Source organism: Glycine max, chromosome 9 (assembly GCF_000004515.6).
Source record: "Glycine max cultivar Williams 82 chromosome 9, Glycine_max_v4.0, whole genome shotgun sequence".
In the NCBI taxonomy this organism is placed as follows: Eukaryota; Viridiplantae; Streptophyta; class Magnoliopsida; order Fabales; family Fabaceae; genus Glycine; species Glycine max.
This window is the reverse complement of record NC_038245.2, coordinates 43,266,689-43,285,555: the sequence shown is the minus strand read 5'-3', so window position 1 is coordinate 43,285,555 and position 18,867 is coordinate 43,266,689. Positions and strand designations below refer to the sequence as shown.

Below are 18,867 nucleotides of genomic sequence, written 5' to 3'. Positions count from 1 at the left end.
TGATAATATTTGAGAGAAAAACATGATGAACAAAAAACGATATCTTTTTTATGATTAAAAATAAATTTTGTAAAAAATTATTATTAGAAATTAACAAAATATAAATAACCCTATTTGAAATTAAAATTTAAAAGCTATATATACTGCGTAATTTTTTATTCATTCTGTTCATACGTAGCCTGGAAGCTTCAAAAAGGGTTTATGAAGAAAGGTTGTTTCCCGAACACTAGAGTCTAGAGAAGTTTGCAGAGTGAGCAACTGAGCATACGCAATGGAGTTCCCTTCTTCCTCCTCCATCTTCTCCCCGCGCCCATCAGACGACACCGTTTTCTACGCCATATACCCCGACTCCCCCACCACAACCTCCACCGCCACGCTCCGCTCCCTCCACCTCAAAATTCTCGAAACCCTATCTCCCTTCACCGAAGACTACATATGGCAGCACCAACCCTTCACCCTCTCCGTTTCAACTCCTCCGAACCCTTCCTGCCCCTGCCCCTCCTCCTCCTCCCACCTCCTCCACCTCCACGGCCGCCTCCGCTTCGGCGACAACCTCGACGACGAGTGGTTCGCCGTCTTCCTCCTCTTCCGAATCTCACAACGCTTCCCTTCACTCTCCATTCGAATCTGGGACTCCGACGGCGACTTCCTTCTCATCGAGGCTGCCTTCCACCTCCCCCGCTGGCTCAACCCCGACACTGCGCACCACCGCCTCTTCCTCCGCAACGGAAGCCTCCACATCGTGCCGCGTAACCGCCTCACCAACCCCTCCCTCATTGATTCCCTCAATTTTGTCGCTAGTTCCCCTCACGAATCCCTCGCCTCGGACGCAATCCAGCGCGCCATCAAAAAACGCATCAGTAATTACCCTGAACAAGCTAGGAATAACATGCATAGGGTTAGGGTTAGGGTTCCGGTGTCGGCGGCGTCTATTTTAAAGCACGAGCCAAGGTTAATTTCGCTGGCAGTGGAGGGGTTCTATGATAGAGATATAGACACGATGAAGTTCGCGGCGAGGATGGAGAGGTTTGTGGAGAGAGGGAAAACAGAGGAGTTGGTGTGTGTTTCGGTGAAGATGTCGAGGGCGATGTACGCGCAGTTGGCGCAGCAGAGGTTTCAGGCTCCGAAGTGCTACCCTGAGATGCCGGCTCGGAGCGAGAGGGAAGGGTTTGCGGAGGCGGAGCTGGGGATGAAGATAGCGTGTGGGTTGGAGATGATGTATCAGCAGCGGAAGCGAGACGGGGAGGAAGGGAAAGGGAGCTCTTGGGAGGCGTTTAGGAAGAGTTTGGAGAACAGTGGGTACTTCCAAGGACAGCTTCCGGGTTCCTCTGAGTACCAGAGATTGATGCAGAGTGCTCAGGAGTATTATAGGAGCACTTCTCTGCACTCCAAGGCCAGGTTGGAATTCAAACTAGGCTATTGATTTTGATTCGAAATGAGTCTTGTTTTTGTGTTGGATGGGTATTGGTCTTTAATCTTTTGGTTGTGTGTATTTAGCTTAGTTCCCTAGGTTATCTTATTTTGTCATTAATGAGACCCCACATTGATTATAGTTTATAGATATGACTAAACTAGAATTTATTATAAAGGCTCAATCAATCCTTCCCTCATGAGCTAGCTTTTAGGGATAAATTAGACTCGGCCCAAATTCAAGATGACATGGCTTCCCTCAATTGTCCTTAAAAAACCCTACCTAGTCCTGCGAGAAGAGTCTTTCAATGTCCATGCTCTCTATGTCCAATCTTGGGTGTGAAGGGGTGTGTTGAGATTCCACATTGGTTAGAATGGATGGGTGCTCTTTGTTGGTGATGATTTATATGTTAGCATTAGATGGGGGCATTGGGGAATTGGTCTATCTAGGTTGTGATGTAGTAATGATGTTTGAGTTTAGCTCTCCAGGTTTTATATTGGTTTTTGTTATTTTATGATTGCTAAGGTGAATATTTGTTGCAGTGACTTGCTGAATGCTCCTGTTAGACGCATAGATGAAATTCTTGCTTTGCCTCATTCGGTGGATGATTTTAAGGATCAGGAGGTTCCTCCATCTGATGATGATTCCTGGCTTTACGGTGGAGAGGAAGAGTTGAACTCTGTTCTTATGGAAAGACAAAAGGAGATGGAACTATATGACTTAAAACACAAAAAGAAAGGGAAAGCAAAAGAGGGTCAAGATGCTGGTCCATCATCTGCTTCAAATGCTGACGAGTTTGATCCCAGTGATATAGCAAAAACCATGCAGGCATTTGTCCATAAGTTGTCAAGTTACAAGGGTGCTGAAGCTCCTGAAGATAGGTTAGTTTAGTGATGTACATACTCATTTAACATACCTGATATGCAGGCTTAAGTCACTTATTGTATAGGCATCTTTTGAGGGAAAGGATTTGGATCATTAAAATGATTTATCTTCCATGATGTTTGGCTGTTGACATAGATTCAGTACCATAGATCCCAAACCGAGATACAATTCTAAGTCTAACTCCCCTGTTTGTTAATTAAAACTGTTATTCCCAGGTGTCAAATGTGGTGCTGATTGGACAAGCTTATATAATAGCTTTTCAAATCCAAATAAGCTGTTTTGGGCTTATTTTCATAATCTAAAAATCAAAACCTAGAAAACTAGCTTTTGTGAAGCTGAAACCAGCTTAGTTTTTTACTATTTTTATAATCATTTCTTAAGTTCTAACTAAAATAACCTTAATTATTTAGTATTGAATAACATAATAACACGTTCTATTTAGTTTATTGTATAAACTATAAATAGTTATTATTCTTGTGATTAATTTTTCTGGATGCTGTCATGATACAGTAGTAACACACATTTAGATGATACTCAATTGGATACCTTTCTGATTTTGCCATGTTACTTTATTATGTTAATATCTCTTTATTTTGGGCACTTCTCTTGTAAAGGAATAAGGAAGTGAACCTTGATGTGGACCAATTTATTAAAGACATGGAATCAATAATGATGCATTCAGACGGTGAAGTTGCCAACAGTAATATTGAAGAAGGATCGTCGTCTGATCTGGACTTTGGTGAGATTTCTTGTCTATTTTTACTTTGTAGGCACTAATTGTTTTGTTGAATAAGTGTTCTCGAAATTTAAATAGATCCTCTCTTTAATTGTTATATGTTAAACACTTAAACTTGCTTTTGTTTGTGTTTATTTTCTGCTAATGGATTATTTTGTAACGCTTTCTTTTACACCATTACATTGATGCATGTTTTTATGACGTCATCCATGTAAGCACATTACGATGCATGTCTTGTAAGTTTGAACTTACTTTTGTCTAGGAGCTTCTAAAGTCCCTTTTAGCCATCCTGCCAAAGATTTGAAATAAGTGCTAGCAAGTTTTATTGCGGTTTCCCTAAATTCTAATAGGCTGATGGTACATTTTAGGATTTTCTTTGTTCTTTCTTGAGAAATGGTAGTAATCTTCCCCATAACACATTTCCAATCAAAAAAGGTCTTAGCCTATAATATCTTGGTGTGTTGCTTGGGATAGCAGATAATCAAAAGTGTTCTTTGTTCAATGCTTTACCTCCATCTTTAATAATAAATAGAAATAAATTGTTAAACTCAACTGTGTTTCCATTCAATATTTTATTGGCTGTGAAGTTCTCAGATAAGTTCAAACTGCTATCTGTAGCATTATGGAGTTATTTTTTGGGCTGAAGCACATCACTTGTTGCTGGTTTTTAATGTGTTAACCACACAATGGTTTCATGATACATGGTATTTAATTATAGCTGTTAAGTGTGAATGTTTGTTTACTTCAAAATATTAATCCTTACTTGAAGAGTCTAATATTCCATGCCGAGGATTCTGTTTAATATAGTTTCACTAAAAGATGCATAATAATTACGTGGAATTAATTCTTGATTACAAGCACACTTTTTTAAGGCTCAAAACTCTTCATGTCTTCAAGGTTGGGGCTACCTGATGGAAAATTGATCAATTCCCTAGTTGTTTGGGATAGTGGTACCTGGGTTTTAGTATGTAGAATGAATTAATTCCTGGAATTCAACCAAATATAGATCACTTGGTCAGTCAATTTGAATGTCTCCCCCCATAGTATTATTTGTGGGTTCTTATATTTTTATTGATGATTATGTAGATAATTCTGATGACAGTGATATTGTTGAATTGGATGAGGATAATGAGGACAGAGAGGATATTTTCATGCGGTCCTATTCTGATGCTATGAATGAAGAGCTAAAGGCAACAACCCTTCAGAAAAGTTTTGTTCGTGCTAATGAACAAATTCCAAAGAAGGATCAGGTATTTGTTTGCATTTGCATGAGTAAAGAAAGTGTTAAATTTTAATCTGTAACGATGTATAGTGTTACCAAACCTAGCAAGGTTATTTGAAAGGAAATAAATATCTCATTATTGTTAAATAAAAATATTATTTTATAACCAACTATATGTTATGATATAATTGTTGTATTACTACTTTTGACATTGATTGAATCTTCTAGTATATTATTTTTAAAAAAATTAAGCGACTTTACTAAATATTAGAAGAGTAAAAAATGTTTTTTTAATCTTTAAAATATTTATGTCATATATCATAAATCTTTGAATCATAAATTTAATATCAGAAGTTTAAGAAACTATCCAAATAATTTAACTTTTTGTAAAATAGAATATAATGTTTTAAAACTATATAAACAAATTTAAACAATATCAATCTTGAAATGACAAATTAATAAACGTTAGAAATAATATCATAAGAATAGAAGAATTCATGCTCGTTCCTTTCATTGGTACAAAATCTAGTTAAGAAATAAGTAAGACAATGAAAGCAAAACATGACATTTGGATGATAGTTCACTAGTTCAGTTTATATTTTCTCCAGCGAACTTTCGTAAGTGCTGGAGTGCAGTTGAAGCTTGAAAGGCTAATGATTTGTTCTGTTCTTCCTTTTGAATTCACTTTCAGGGAACGTCAAATGCATCTGAACATATTATGGACGAGGATTTTTCTCCTGTAGACGTGGATGTAAATTTAGTAAAAAGCTTACTCGATTCCTTTTCTTCCCAGCAAGGGCTTCCTGGTCCGGCTTCCAATTTGCTTGGCCTCATGGGGGTGCAGTTGCCACAAGATGGCAAGAAGGGCAAATGAAGATACTGAAATATTTTTCCAGGTTTTTGATGTTTTGGGATTCTCCAACGGTATAGTCTCTGGATGGCATGTTTCCTAGCTTGTTTACCGATATCCTTTATCCACATTGGGTAGGCACCTGCTTAGCAGAGGGCATATGGGAATACTTGCTAGTCCCGGTGTGACTGGACCAGGTTTTGGCACTCCATTTGAATAGAAGTGTCTTCTTTCCTTGCCTCCAGAGAAAAGCAAGAGAAACGTTCATTGGCAGTAATACAAGTGGCAAGAGAAGTCTAGGAAATTGGAAATTGGATAACTATCTTATGTAGCAAATCTGTTTAAATCAGAAATGATACTAAATGATTCCCAACAGGGGTTTATATTGAGGTTGGCATCCACTATTAACAGTTGATCATTGCTCCCCTTTTTTTTGGGTTAAGCGATTTCCGTTTAATAATGTTGCAATTACTGTTCTAGTTAAATCTGAATTTCTACCAAGCCATAAAATTATCATTACCGAATTACACTCCTCCCCCTCGTCCAAATTCTCCAAATACAATGTAAACCAAAATACTACATTTTTGTCTTCACCAACTTATGATTTATGAACAAGCAAAAAATAAAAAATAAATCCTCCCTTCTAGTGAAGAGGGGACTGTTAATACACTACTAAATATAATCGATAAAAGAATTATCACAAAGATATTTTTTTTTTGAAAAAAAAAGCACGATAGGAATATATTTTACATGACCCTGCTCCTACCGGTATTTCCTATGCATTCCAGGGGTCATACAGGAGAAGATTGATTGTTTCTTTGGTTTGGCGCCAAAGATGAATGACCTCAGAGGAACCTTGGCCCGAGTCTCTGATTGTCTTAGCTGGCCATTTTGTTGTCTCTTTGAAGCCGAGAACCCAAATTTATCATTCAACTTCACCAGAGCCTTTTCTATTTCAAGTTGGAGAGATGTTACACCATCTAAACCCGTTTGAAGTTCATCAGCAACCTTGTTGTTTTCCTGTTTCATATTCAAAATTTCACCTTGGAACTTGGCAGCTTGGTAGCTTGTGAACCTGAAGTCATCATCTTCAGCACTGCTTTTCAATTCTGTTGTTATCTCTTCTTGGATGTCACACAAAGATGAGAATCGACTTTGCAGTTCTTCTTTCAGCAAGGCACCTTTTTCCATCCAGACTGTTATTTCACTTTGGATCTCTGTTAGGTGTTTGTAAATTGGTCTTGAATCTGATTTTATTGAATACTTTATGCTGCTACTACCCTCTGACGACTTCTCTCTTTCCTCTAATTTTGATAACTCGGTCAGCAAATCTTTGATGGTGGTTTCAAACTTCTGTATCTCAGAGTAATAAGCACTGAATTTTAACCAGAAAGTTAAGTTCTCCTCTAGGATTTCATCCATGTTTGACCGGAATTTTTCTTCAATGAGTGAAGTAGATTCAGGTAGTTCAATTTGTAAAAGTTCCTCTGTGAAATCTTCATTTCCTTCCATGCTTCTCTGCTGGAGACCTAATTTTTGACGCAGAAGTCTTATCTCTTCATCTTTCATGGCATTAGATGTCTTCAGTTCATTTAGCTGCAAAGATGAATCAGAGTTATTGTCTTGATTTTTCTTCTCTATTTCAGTCAGCCTCTTCTTCACTTCTTTATAATTCCGAAGAGTATTAGTATACTCAGTCAGCAAAACTTGTTCTCTGTCCTGCATCCCACTTGTAAACAATTGCCGCCAATCAGGTTCATCTTCTTGTGCTGTTGCCTGCCCCTTGGGATCAACTTTGAGCACATTCTCTATCTCACGTGAACTTTGCTTATCATCATTTTCTTGCTGTTTCTCAGAACTCTCTGAAGAACTATCTGCCTTGTTGCTCGCCAGGTGCTGACTGACATCCTGCTTTTCTGTGGTAGTGCTCATAGAAACTGTTGCCTTTTCATCATCATTGCCAGGATGTACAGTCTTCTCTTGTTTTTCCAATTCTTTTGGAGATTTGTTTTCCACAGGAGTTGCCTCATCCATTTCTAAGGAACTGGTGACCTTAACCTCATTTGCTGACTTAGCATCATTTTCCAAAGAACCGGTGACATTGGGTTCACTAGCAGATGGTGAGCCAGTGACCTCAGGCTTGTTGTCTGATGTTGCATCATCTTCAACAGTACCAGCAACCTTAAGCTCCTTATCTGTTGCATCATCTTCTACCAAACCATTTGTAATCTCCTTATCATTCAACAACATATTGTCTTGATTCAAAGGAACTTGTCCTTCAGATTTGATTTTTAATTCAGCCTGGGTTGATGAATCCTTTTGTGTGTGTGATAAATCTGTGGTCTTGGCCTCCTCGCCTGGCTGCACATTTTGGACTTTCTCTGAGAGATGATCAAGATTACTAAGTGCTTCATTGAATTGGGTTTGGAGATTGCTATTCTGATCCTCAATAGTTTGGTTTAGATCCTGTACTCCATGCATCTTTTCTTCCAACTTTCTCAGTTGGTCATTCAATTTGTTTTTGTCCTTGATAAGACTTTCCTTATCATTTTCCAGAGTTCGAATCTGCTCATGAAGTTCATCAGTATCTGTTGTCAATCTCTTTACCATAACACTCTGGGACGATACTGCAGTTTCCAATCTGATTACTTTGTTCACTAGCTCATCAATCTGCTCTGCCATTTCTGCCACACTGAGTGATGAATTGGAGCTAGTCTCAAAGTGCTCTTTAATGTTCTCCTTTAATAATTGCAACTCCTGTTTCTTCTGAGTCAATCTGGCATTCTCTTCCAAGTCCTTTGTTTCTGCTATTTCTTTTAAATCTCTTTGGACCCTTGGCTTTTCAGAATTATTCTGATCATAATGGAATTCCTCCATGAGAGAGCCCAACATGGAATTGACATCCTTTACCCTTTTGGATTCAATTCTGGTTTCATCAAGTGATTTTTCCTGCTTCTCTTGCAACTGTGTCAATGCCTCTTGGCATGATTTAAGAGCAGCTTCTGCCATCAAACGGCGAGCTTCATCATCTTCAATATCAACACCTTCTCCAAGCTCATCTTGCAGAATGGAAACTCTCTCTTGCAATTCCTTGATTTGCTCATCAGTTTCCCAGTACTTAGCTACGGAATTATCATAAGAGTTCTTTACAAACTCCTTCACAGTTTGTAGAGCCAGAATCTGTTTCTGCAGCTTGTCAACCTCTTCAAGTGCCGCTTTTCTGCTCAAACCAGATTTAGGAACTTTCGGAGCAGCAGAAGTTGCTGTGGCAGCTGGCTTCTTGGAATGCAATCTCCTTGTGGCTGCTGCTGTTGTTATGACACTTTTTAAATCTTTAACGGGAGGCTTTGGAATATTTGTTTTGAACCCTTCTGCTTTTTTTCTTGAAGGCCTTGGTGATCCATCATCTTCGTCTTCATCCATAAATGGGACACGATCTGGAAAGACAGAAGCAATGGTGTTGTTGGCATTTTGCAACTCCGTTGATATGTGATCATATCGTTCGGCTAAAGCTCGGTAAGCCTTGAATGATTCCTCCACAAAGCTTATCAGTTCCGGTCTCCTTTTGTAATACATTTCTGCTCTCTTGGCAAAAGAGTCCCCCTCTTCCTCTAAGAGCTTCAAAACGGTTTGCACTTTTTCCTCCATATCTGCAGTTTTGTTCATTTATTTTAGTTAGCCAGCTATATGCATGTATAAAGGCACATACAAGTGGGTTATGTTGATCTTACACGGGCATCTCCATGTGATTCAAGCAAATTTTTAATTTACATTTTAATTAACAGTGAGTAAACAAGCGTCCATCGCTATATCCGCATGTAGGATAGTGGTAAGCATATCGTTAAGTTTTAAAATCATAGGAAACAACTTCAAGGAATGCAAACTATACCTAATTTCTCAAATAAGTATATGTTTAATAAGAAAAGTGAAGCTGTGCAACATAATTATTGTCTGAAAGGCATTCTATCAGGAAAAGTGGGCAAAAATTGGAGTCATTCTGTGTCGCAAATTCTATTCCACAAATTGGCTAAAAATAGCATAATGTGAATTGAGTCAAACATATTGGATTTTGGGAAAATTCAATTTGAAAAGTGATAGAGGAAGTGCATATGTAGTTTTTGATTAGTTGAGGTCCAGATTTGGAAATAAAAGCACGTAGAGAATCATTTTCAGAATCCATGCAAAACAATTAAACCTTGAGCTTGAGTACATATAACACAAGATCAAATGTTTCTCTTAATTAAACCTCTCTAGCTACTTGAATTTCCTGATTACCGATAAATACATTTTAGATAACACTCTAAGGCAAGCATAATTTAAAGATTAGATTCCATGGGGAAATGAAATTGATCATCAAAAGCTTATAATACATATAATCTAACGTTGAAACCAATGCAAGCCATACGTTTATATTTTTCTGCCATGAATGTGTAAAAAAATTCCATCAGAAAAGGAGATAAATGGTAAAGTTGATCATGTTCTTCAATATGAAAAAGAAAATGAAGATAAACTGATGATCATACCTTGAAGGTTTTGCTCCATCCATTTTGATTGCTTTGTTCTGATGTGGCTAACCCACCACCATGAATAAGCATTGCTCGCAGCTCTCTGCAACATAATTTTGGTTGCTTCTTCTTCTTGTGTATTATCTCTTTAATTTCCCTTCTTGGTCCTTGTTGGTATTGAGATCTTAATATTAATAACGTGAGAGTCAAAAAGCATGCAAACCGTGTTTCTCCTATTACTCTATCTGTTTAAGATATGGGGAAGAGAAGACATGGATTCCATGACAGCAGAGGGACCAAGAGAAGAAAGTGGGAAAATGGATTAAGAAAAAAAGAAGAAAAAAAGAAAGATAATCAACGAAAAAGATAGAAAGAGATTCAGAGAGAGAGAGAAAACGTGGGAACTAAGATGTTGTGCTAATTATGGGATGATGGAGGGGAGCAAAGTTCGCACGAATTTAATGTCCAAACCTTGCTTTTGGAAAAGCATGCATCTCAATAATAAAAATGAAATTAAAGAAACATAATGCATGCATTGAACGACCCACGTGCTAGTGGCATTGTCCACTTTTGCTTGCTTTTGTTTGGTACCCATATTATATAAGGTATTTCTTAATTAGTCTTATTTTTATTGATGATTAATTTTAATCGAGAAAATCGATTTTAATTATATATATTTTTTGGATCAAATCCGAGATTTTGTTAGAGAAAACCAAATCGTATAATTAATGATTTTTTCATAGCTTTACTTGCTTTACACACACCTTTATCTCTCTCGCGATGTCTTTAGTGTTACTTTTATCTATGTTAGTTGTCATATATACTCTTAATAAAAGAATTAAACATAAAATTTTCATGGAGATAATTGTAAAAAAATATAGATATATAAGTGAGTCATTCTCCCAATCTAAGATTAAAATTACAAACTTAATTACAAGAAAAATAATTGTTCTGAAAACTTTCTTGCGCTAACATATCCAAAGTGTGGAGGCATGGTTGGAAGATTAACTTGTTAATTGTTTTTAATATTTTTCTTGTAGGAAATCTCCATCTAACTAGCTACTTGATTGTTGAAAACTTTTTTTCGTTGCAATGTGTCGCATCCTGAGGTAAAGCAAATTATTTCTCCTACCAAACTGCTATGATGTTGAATTTTTAATCTAAAATTAACAAATTATATAAATTATTGTAAGAAAACATAAATGCTCTGTCTAAATGTTTCTAATTTTGATCGTACAAAAAAGTTTCTTAGGAAAGTTGTAATGTAAAGGTGGCGGTGGCCAACTTTTGTAGCGGAAAGATGGCCACTTTCTATAACAGTTTGAGAGAGATGCCCCAAATAGAAAATTGTGCATTTCTGTTGTTTTTTGGAAGCACGTTCTGTTCACGACTTTGGCCTGCACTGACGCTATAAATAGGAAATTTTTTTAACGAATTTTTTCCCTTTTAAAAATCTTTGACTAATATAATAGTGTTGTTTTCAGTAATTCTGTTCTTCATTTTTTCTAACCAGAAAAGATTTGGAAAGAAAAGCAAAATCTTTTTGAAAGAGAAATCTTATCTATCGTCCCACACTGTTACATATTCTGTTTGGCCTATTCATCCCTGTCAATTTGGGGGAGAATGTAAAATTTTAAAAACATTCCATGTAGTAGATTTGTGTAAAAATAATAATTAATGTTTATATAACATAATCATGTAAAGGCCCTAGTTCTTTAAAAATTACAAAACATCTCTTACGGTTTTACCCATTGTCATTATTTGTGTTCATAAAATAATTTTGATTTTATTTACATCGGATAATTTAATTTTCGTAAATTTACAAACCAGCTATAGTGTAGTTTTCAGATGAAATTTACAATTATTGGAAAAATTTATTAAAAAAAAATCTTAGCATATTCTCTTTTAAAATAACCAAATAAAATGGAAATTTTGAATGACAGAAAGTTAGAGGAGCAAATAGATTTCCTTGATTATCATACAATAATATCTCAACAAATTAAGCAAAAGAAATATATAATACATTAAATTAGTTTTCATTTATTTATTAAGAGGTTAACTCGTTTAGGATATTCTCTTTTAAAAATGATACAGGATATTTTTAATTATTTAAAATAATTATATATTTTAAATTTTTAAATATTTTAAAAATATTATTAACACTAATAATATTTTTATAATTTTAAATATTTTTTTTGGGGGTGAGATTTAAATATTTTCTTTCAGTTTATAGTTTTTATACTTTGTAAAAATTTAAAATCCATACAATATGATGCTTGCTACCAATGTTATTTTTATTTCTTTTGCTGCCTTTTGAAAAGAATAATTGAGAATTATATTTTATTTATAAGCAATAACAAATAAATGACAAACTACAACCCATGATTTTGTCATCCAAAACTTTTGTCTAGAGAGAGAGAGAGAGAGAATTTAGTTTTATGTAAGAATTTAATTTCTATAAATTGTTAGTATAAAATTTTTTACACAGTAAACTTATTAAAAATCTTCAGGTATGTTTTTTTTTTTCATTGAAAGTGTAATAGCAGAAATTTAAACTCATTTTTTAATTTCAAATTCTTAATCAGCTGTGCCACTTCATACTGATTTTAGATATCGCATAAAAGAAATACTGATTTTAGATATGACATTAAAGTAGTTACTAAAAGTCAGCAATTTAACATATAGTATATCATACTGTAGTTCGATAATAATAATGTACACAACGATTTTCTTTTTGTCATTTTAAAGTTTGTACTGAGCAAAAGATGACAACACCAATGGTCTTTTTCCGTATATATCATGTTAGCAACTTAGCATTCGCAGTCTAAATTGTCTTCATTTCCTTGTTTTATTTTCCTGTTTTCATGGCATAACTTGCTATTCACAGTGCCTTTTAATTTCGAGGTCAAGTCCTATAACAACAATTGAAATGAGGTAATTACGAAGAAAGAAGGAAAGAAACAATGGGAAAGTGGTAGAGAAAATTAAATCCTTTTATCATAGTTTATACCGTCATGCATAAGATAGTGCGATTGTAAATATCACTTCTATGCAATTTTTTTTTTTTTTATGGTACTTTTATGGAATCTAATTCCTCTCACGCGAGATGTATTACAGCTGATGGCAAATTGACAACAAAATAGTTGCATATTCTCAGGCCCAAAGAAATATTTAAGACTTATTTACTGTTTATTTTGACAAGAGATTTTTTTTGTTTTTATTTTTTAGAAAATCAAATAAGAAACAAATATATATTTTATTAATTTATACAAATCATTAAAAAATAAAATTGTTGAGCTAGATTGGCTTCCCTTTTCAGAATTTCCTCGGCATCAATAATGTTAGAGCCACACATTAAAGGCAATCCTCAAAGTTAAAGAAGAATGGACCATTTTCTCATTTAATTTGAGAAAAAAACTATGTGGCTCATCTATGCATCGCACCTCCATGTGGTCCAACACTTGATATGCCAATTTGGATAAAAAGGGTTATGCAGATTAACAGCCAACGGGATAGGGAAGAGATAAGGGGGAAAACTGCAAAATGAATTTATGAAGAATCAATCAAAAGGGAAGGAAGGAAAGAAGCAAGGAATGCAATTAACCAACCGGTTTGCGTTGCAAAAGTGAATATGTTTACAAAACCAAAAGCTTTCCATTGAGAAGTAAATCAACCAAAATATGTATCTTCCTAAATTACTTAAATTTTTGTTTGTCCATTTACAAATAAAAAAATAATTAGTGAAAAGTATGAATAATCAAGAATGTCAATTGCATTATCCATTTAAAATATTTATATTATTTTATATTAAGTTATTATAGTTATCACGGTGCTTCATCTCATGCCTTAGTTCATTGGAATTCTTGTACTTCCCCTGTCAGTGCTATCTGTTAAGCTGTTGCTCCAGTCATTGCATCTACTAGGGGCTAATTTTTCTCTTCTTTTGTTGCTTTTTAATTTCCCAGCAATAAAAAGAAATCAGGGTTAAAAAATCTCATCTTATCTAAAACATGACTCTTGCAATCCTCCATTATAACACCATTATCAACATGAAAATCCCAATTTTTTTAGTAAAATCCTTTTTATTATAGTGGTGATTGATTGGCCATATAGAACTTTTCTAGATCGAAATTTTCCATTTCAATTTAAGCTTTTACAGTAAGAGAGGATGATTCTATGTACAAAAAATACATTGGATGATGGATTATTTTGCCTCCTCTACTTCTAGAAGGATGTCAGAAAGGTCCATAGTCATATAGAAGATGTAGTTTTCTAAGCTTCTAAATTCTGAAGAGAAGCCAGCCAGTGTTCCATGTAATTTTTGCCAGCTGCAAATTCAACCACAGTTTCAAAATTAGTCTCTTCAAAATGCAGATACACAAATAGTATACATGAATGTATCAACAGATATCATCACAATAGTAAGTACTGTAAATGAATGCTTTCACTCAATTGAGTTTCAACAAAAATTCAATGAAACCACTGCCATCATTAAATTACAGGACAACTTTCCCTAGTTTTGATTTGTACAAAGAGCTCAATTGAAAATGGCAGGTTGTAATTTTAAAAAACACTATAGGGCCTAACTTACAATTTGGGGTATGAAATTGTTACAAGTTCTCAGTCAACTTGATCCGTGTGTCCTAGGCTACTACAAAACCATAAAGATCTAAAAACTAGGACTCATTTTCCATGTACAACAAAGAAACAGTTCCGAGGTAGAAAGGAAAGAAGTTATGCTAACATGTTATGAAGATATCATATAGTATTACTATACGCTATCTTTTATTTCTGTTTATTATTGAAAAATATTACAGGGTCGAAGAAGAGAAAAGTAAGAAGTCACTTGACTGTGTTAAAAAGGAAGTCAGTGATTAGTTGCCTTGTATAGTGTGGAATTTAGAACCTTAATCAGGTTGTGAAGGTGAAGCTTCTTCAGTGTATAACTTTTTATCTCTCATGAAAACAACTTAGTAAAAGTGATTTACCACCTGAGTAAAAATTTCAAGCTAAGAGTTTATTTTATATATATATATATATATAAGACTTGATAATAGAAAAAAAAAAAAAAAAAAAGCTCATGGCAGAAGCATAAGGAAACCTCCTGGAACAGAGAAGATACCGTCAAAGAAAATTAGCTCATAAAAGCAAGGCAGTATCTTTGCAAATCATGGATGAAACCATTCAGAGAATAAGAGGAGCAAAAACCATATAGGATACACACACAAAAATACAAAAATAAAATAAATAAAAAACCCCGTAGGTCGAAGCATTTGAAGACAATTCTAAAAAAAGGCAAAACTATTTGGTCTATATTATGTATCATGTATTTTCCTATTTGGATTTAGCGAGTTATTGGCCCCAATTACCATTGCATTTATAATTGCTAAGCAGTGCATTAGCATCTGATAATGACAAACATTTCCTCATTAGCATCAGAATCATCAAGAAGGCCAAACCAACTAAAAAATTATGGATCATACTATACAATAACATAAAATTATAAAAACTTAAAAAAGAACCTGAACAAGGATTGTTTGACTTTAAAGAATCAGCACAAAAAAAGTTCATAAACTCAGAAAAAGTTAAACAGTGCTAGGAGTTTGAAAGAGAACAAAATAACTCAATGAAAACAAAATCATACAATTCAAGTGCACGTTCTGAATCTTACTTACCAGAAGAAAATTCATTTGGAAGGTTCTTGATGACACTCAAAAGCTCCTTGTTTGAACTCGACACCTCCTTCCTATAGCAAGGAACCAGCACAGCAAAACTATTATCCAAATCATCATCACTCTGAAGGAAATCAGAGCCATGAGGCTCCAACCACCCAATGGAAAAATCTGAGTCATCAGATTCAGAGCTTGACAAACAACCATCACCATCAGATGGAACCAACACAACATCATACTCTCTATCATGTCTCCTCTCTTCCCTGCTCTGCCATTTCCTTTTAACCTTCCTGTGAGAAGGAGCTATCTTTGTTCCCTTCACTGAAGGAAACTTCACAGTCTCTCTTTCCTTAAAACTCCATTCAGAAGATGAATTCAGTGTAGAGCCACTAGAAACAGGCTCTTTCTCCTTGCTACTACCCCACAACCACCATGACAAACGTGTCAAAGAGACAGCCATACTCTCCCAATTGTGATTTCTAAAGCTAAAGAGTCACAATGGTTGAAGAAGCTCTTTTGGTGGCCAAAATTTGTGAAAGAATGCGGCCAAAATTTGAGAAACGGAATGGCCAGTGGTTCCTGCCTGTTGCGGAAACCACTATATTAGGAAATGATCCATTGATTCATTAGCAAAAGGAAATCAATTGGAAAATGTGGCACAAAAATAAATTCAACCCAACAAACCTATTAACTAATATCGATAACAACCAATAAAAACGCAATTTTTTTGAAAGATAAAAGAGCACAAACACGGATGAAACAGATTCAGTGAATTTACAAAAGGTTTTGTTTTTTTTCAAATATCAAACCTAATTTAGCAAGTTGAAGAACTTAGCCTAGATTCACTGACCCATTTCCCAAAATTAAATGTCAGCAAAAATTATCTAGACATTTACGCTCCCAGAAAAGCACAAGAGAATATTAAAAAAAATAAAGAAGAAAAGGATAAGATAGTTATCAGAATCTCAAAAGAATAAATTTTTACCTTGTTTTTTTATTTACCAAAAAATATCAACCCCAGATCTCAAACACAATGACACAAACTCATGTTCGGTCTACTCAATGCAAAAAATCAAAAGAAAAAAAAAACACGAAATCCAGTAAAACTTTTGAGTAAATCCCTTTGCTTTAGGGTCAAAATCGAGAATTCCGCCAAACTCAATTCACAACCAAGGAATCACCAGAAAATCCCACACTCCTCGCCGGAAAAACCGAACCTTTCAAACGGCTATGGTATCGGAAACAAAAAGCAGAGGAGATCGGAGCAATGGTTTTCTCCGGCGAAAGAAAAAAAACCGGCGATACAATGCAAATACTCAGTGAGTCAATTCGACACCCTAACTCGCCAATTATCCCTCTCTCACTCTCTAATCTTCTTCTTCTTCTTCCTTCTTCTGCCTCTTTTTCTGGGTACACTGAGAACCAAACCCAATCGCTCAAAACCTCGTCTTCTTCTGAATTTATAGAGCTATTTTATCACCTTTTTCATCTTTTCACATCCAACGGTCAAAATTGCACCGATTATTCTGATGAACGTTCAAAGTCAAGGTCTCATCGTCTTACTCTACACCCCTCACACATTTTATAATAATTCATTCCTGGCCTATAGCATAAGGTAGTTAACAATATTATGTTTTTTAATCAGAAAAATTACTGGACGTTGATTCGGTGGTGAGAGATATGATAACCGTCCAAAGTTGCTGACGTGGATGGCCATTACCCCAATCATGGGATGCATGTGCGGCCAACTTGTCGACACGTGTCAATAATGTCACCCTAAAATAGTACCAATATAAGATATAAGATTATATATGGAATAACTAATGATTAAAGAAGTGGTGTTTTTCTTTATAAGTTTTTCAGCTTGTCGAATAATTATTAGTAAATGTTCATATCTATAGTAAAAATTAGCTGTTTAAACATACTATAATTAGAGAATAAAACAAAATCTTGTAACAACTTCCTAAGATAAATTTAAAATCAAATCAAGTTTATCTTCTCCAAACTAACTTCTATATCAAGTAGGAAACTAGGAATCTCTGACCATTTAACAACTCCAATCATCCAATGTCAGCTTCATTTTTTCATTTTCACATAAAATTGTACTGCTTGTAGTTATATTGGAAAATGCTACAGTATAGACCAACTTTAGTAATCATAGTAAAATCTTAAATAAATAACTGTAGTTAATGTGAGGACTAATTTCGAACTGATTGAATTAATTGTGAAAAGTTCATAAATGTAATTAACAAGACATCTAAGTCATCCAATTAAATATTTTTAATAAATTAAAACCGAGACTATTAAATGGTAATCAAATTCAAGTCTGTATTAGTAATTAAAGAAGTTGCATTAGACAAATCATTTTCAGGTTAAAGATGGCACGAAACACCTTCGTGATCGATCCGCAAGCTTCTACGAAATTGATCAAAGTCAGTCATAATTTTTTCTTCGAGCAAACTGAAAGGTGGGTGTTTATGGAGTAATCAATACTCAAAGAATATAGAATATGGGAATTAAGTAATCTAGAAAAAGATCTCATAGCCAAAACGACGACAAGTATTGACGTACCAAGAAAGAAAGAAAAAAAGTGTGTATTTTCTCATTGGATTTTCTTAGAAAGAGCTCCTTCAATTGACTTTTGCTCCTCTGCCTCTCTTCTTTTGAAAGATTTACATCGTTACCGTTTGGCTAACGCTATTGCCATTGATATACGACATCTATTTAAATCATAGAGCTGCAAGAATTGATGTTTCAATATAGTAATTAGGGCAGTTTTATAAATGAAGCAAAGCTTTCATGATATAAAAATATATATAGTAATAAAGGGACGCTCACGTATTTGTATTGTTACACATTTAGACAAGCTCCAATATATAGTTAAAGTTATATATGGATATTGTCATTGATCTAATTAATGATATTTCTTTGATCGGATTTAGCCATTCATTTTCATTGTTTGTGCCACCGATGACATACAATCCAATTATATATATGCTAAATATGCTATACACATAGTACTTACTTCTATAGCTTATAATTTTTATAATCTAATTAAAACTAGTTTCATTATGTTTTTTACACACTGTTTTTATGACTTTATTTAGTGGAAAGTGGTGTGTTTCAAAGTATGAGCACCAAACATATCATTGCTATATATTTTATGTAGCGACAATAAACTTTTAATGATGCTTCTTTTTAAGGCGTTCTGAAGAAAAAAACTGGTCAGACCTAAATTTTGTTGTACATGTTAAAAGAATATCAAAACTTTTGGAAAAGGAGAAAAAAATTCCACAAACTTTTATATTATTTATTGAATTTATTTTTTATTCAATGATATTATTAATATTTTTTATAGAAAAAAATTTATGCATTAATAATGTAAATTTTTTACACAATCATCTAGTCACAATCACTATGCATGATAAGTTTATTAATTTTTAAAATAATTATCTTAAAGTAATTCAAATAATAATTTATGATTGAATAACGATATACAACTATTTCATAAACGTTAAACTCTTTCTCATATTACCAACTAATCACAAAAAATTATAGGCACACATTTTAAAATAATAATTATAAA

General features: G+C 34.4%; 3 protein-coding genes across 5 annotated transcripts; 1 reads left to right on the top strand and 2 right to left on the bottom strand.

The window, feature by feature from the left end:
• Positions 1-178: 178 nt before the first annotated feature.
• LOC100819764 (protein ecdysoneless homolog) lies at positions 179-5,517 on the top strand. Of its 3 annotated transcripts, XM_003534195.5 has the most exons (5): positions 179-1,398; positions 1,954-2,292; positions 2,911-3,035; positions 4,119-4,282; positions 4,946-5,517. In XM_003534195.5, exons 1-5 carry the CDS (start codon positions 272-274, stop codon positions 5,126-5,128), a joined length of 1,938 nt encoding a protein of 645 aa, XP_003534243.1. In that variant the 5' UTR covers positions 179-271; the 3' UTR covers positions 5,129-5,517. The 3 variants fall into 3 exon arrangements, with proteins under 3 accessions (XP_003534243.1, XP_040860992.1, XP_040860993.1); XM_041005058.1 differs by lacking the exon at positions 4,946-5,517 and having other exon boundaries at positions 4,135-4,283; XM_041005059.1 differs by lacking the exon at positions 4,946-5,517 and having other exon boundaries at positions 4,157-4,217.
• Positions 5,518-5,589: 72 nt separating this feature from the next.
• On the bottom strand, positions 5,590-10,897 carry LOC100796838 (protein NETWORKED 2D). Its single transcript, XM_003533371.5, has 2 exons — positions 9,628-10,897; positions 5,590-8,754 (listed from the first exon to the last, which is right to left on the bottom strand). Exons 1-2 carry the CDS (start codon positions 9,719-9,721, stop codon positions 5,867-5,869), a joined length of 2,982 nt encoding a protein of 993 aa, XP_003533419.1. The 5' UTR covers positions 9,722-10,897; the 3' UTR covers positions 5,590-5,866.
• A 2,833-nt stretch (positions 10,898-13,730) lies between these two features.
• Positions 13,731-16,794, bottom strand: LOC100818330 (uncharacterized). Its single transcript, XM_041005057.1, has 3 exons — positions 16,267-16,794; positions 15,285-15,864; positions 13,731-13,937 (listed from the first exon to the last, which is right to left on the bottom strand). Exons 2-3 carry the CDS (start codon positions 15,739-15,741, stop codon positions 13,882-13,884), a joined length of 513 nt encoding a protein of 170 aa, XP_040860991.1. The 5' UTR covers positions 15,742-15,864; positions 16,267-16,794; the 3' UTR covers positions 13,731-13,881.
• Positions 16,795-18,867: the final 2,073 nt, after the last annotated feature.

What these genes read in the sequence shown, in the direction of transcription:
- LOC100796838 (XM_003533371.5), bottom strand. Translation starts at nt 9,721, where the DNA reads ATGTTGCAGAGAGCTGCGAGCAATGCTTATTCATGGTGGTGGGTTAGC. An exon ending in GATGGAGCAAAACCTTCAAG is followed by an intron (nt 8,755 to 9,627) that starts GTATGATCATCA and finishes ACAAAACTGCAG; the next exon opens with ATATGGAGGAAAAAGTGCAA.
- LOC100818330 (XM_041005057.1), bottom strand. Translation starts at nt 15,741, where the DNA reads ATGGCTGTCTCTTTGACACGTTTGTCATGGTGGTTGTGGGGTAGTAGC. An exon ending in TCCAAATGAATTTTCTTCTG is followed by an intron (nt 13,938 to 15,284) that starts GTAAGTAAGATT and finishes TTGAATTTGCAG; the next exon opens with CTGGCAAAAATTACATGGAA.
- LOC100819764 (XM_003534195.5), top strand. Translation starts at nt 272, where the DNA reads ATGGAGTTCCCTTCTTCCTCCTCCATCTTCTCCCCGCGCCCATCAGAC. An exon ending in TCTCTGCACTCCAAGGCCAG is followed by an intron (nt 1,399 to 1,953) that starts GTTGGAATTCAA and finishes TATTTGTTGCAG; the next exon opens with TGACTTGCTGAATGCTCCTG. An exon ending in GTCGTCTGATCTGGACTTTG is followed by an intron (nt 3,036 to 4,118) that starts GTGAGATTTCTT and finishes ATGATTATGTAG; the next exon opens with ATAATTCTGATGACAGTGAT.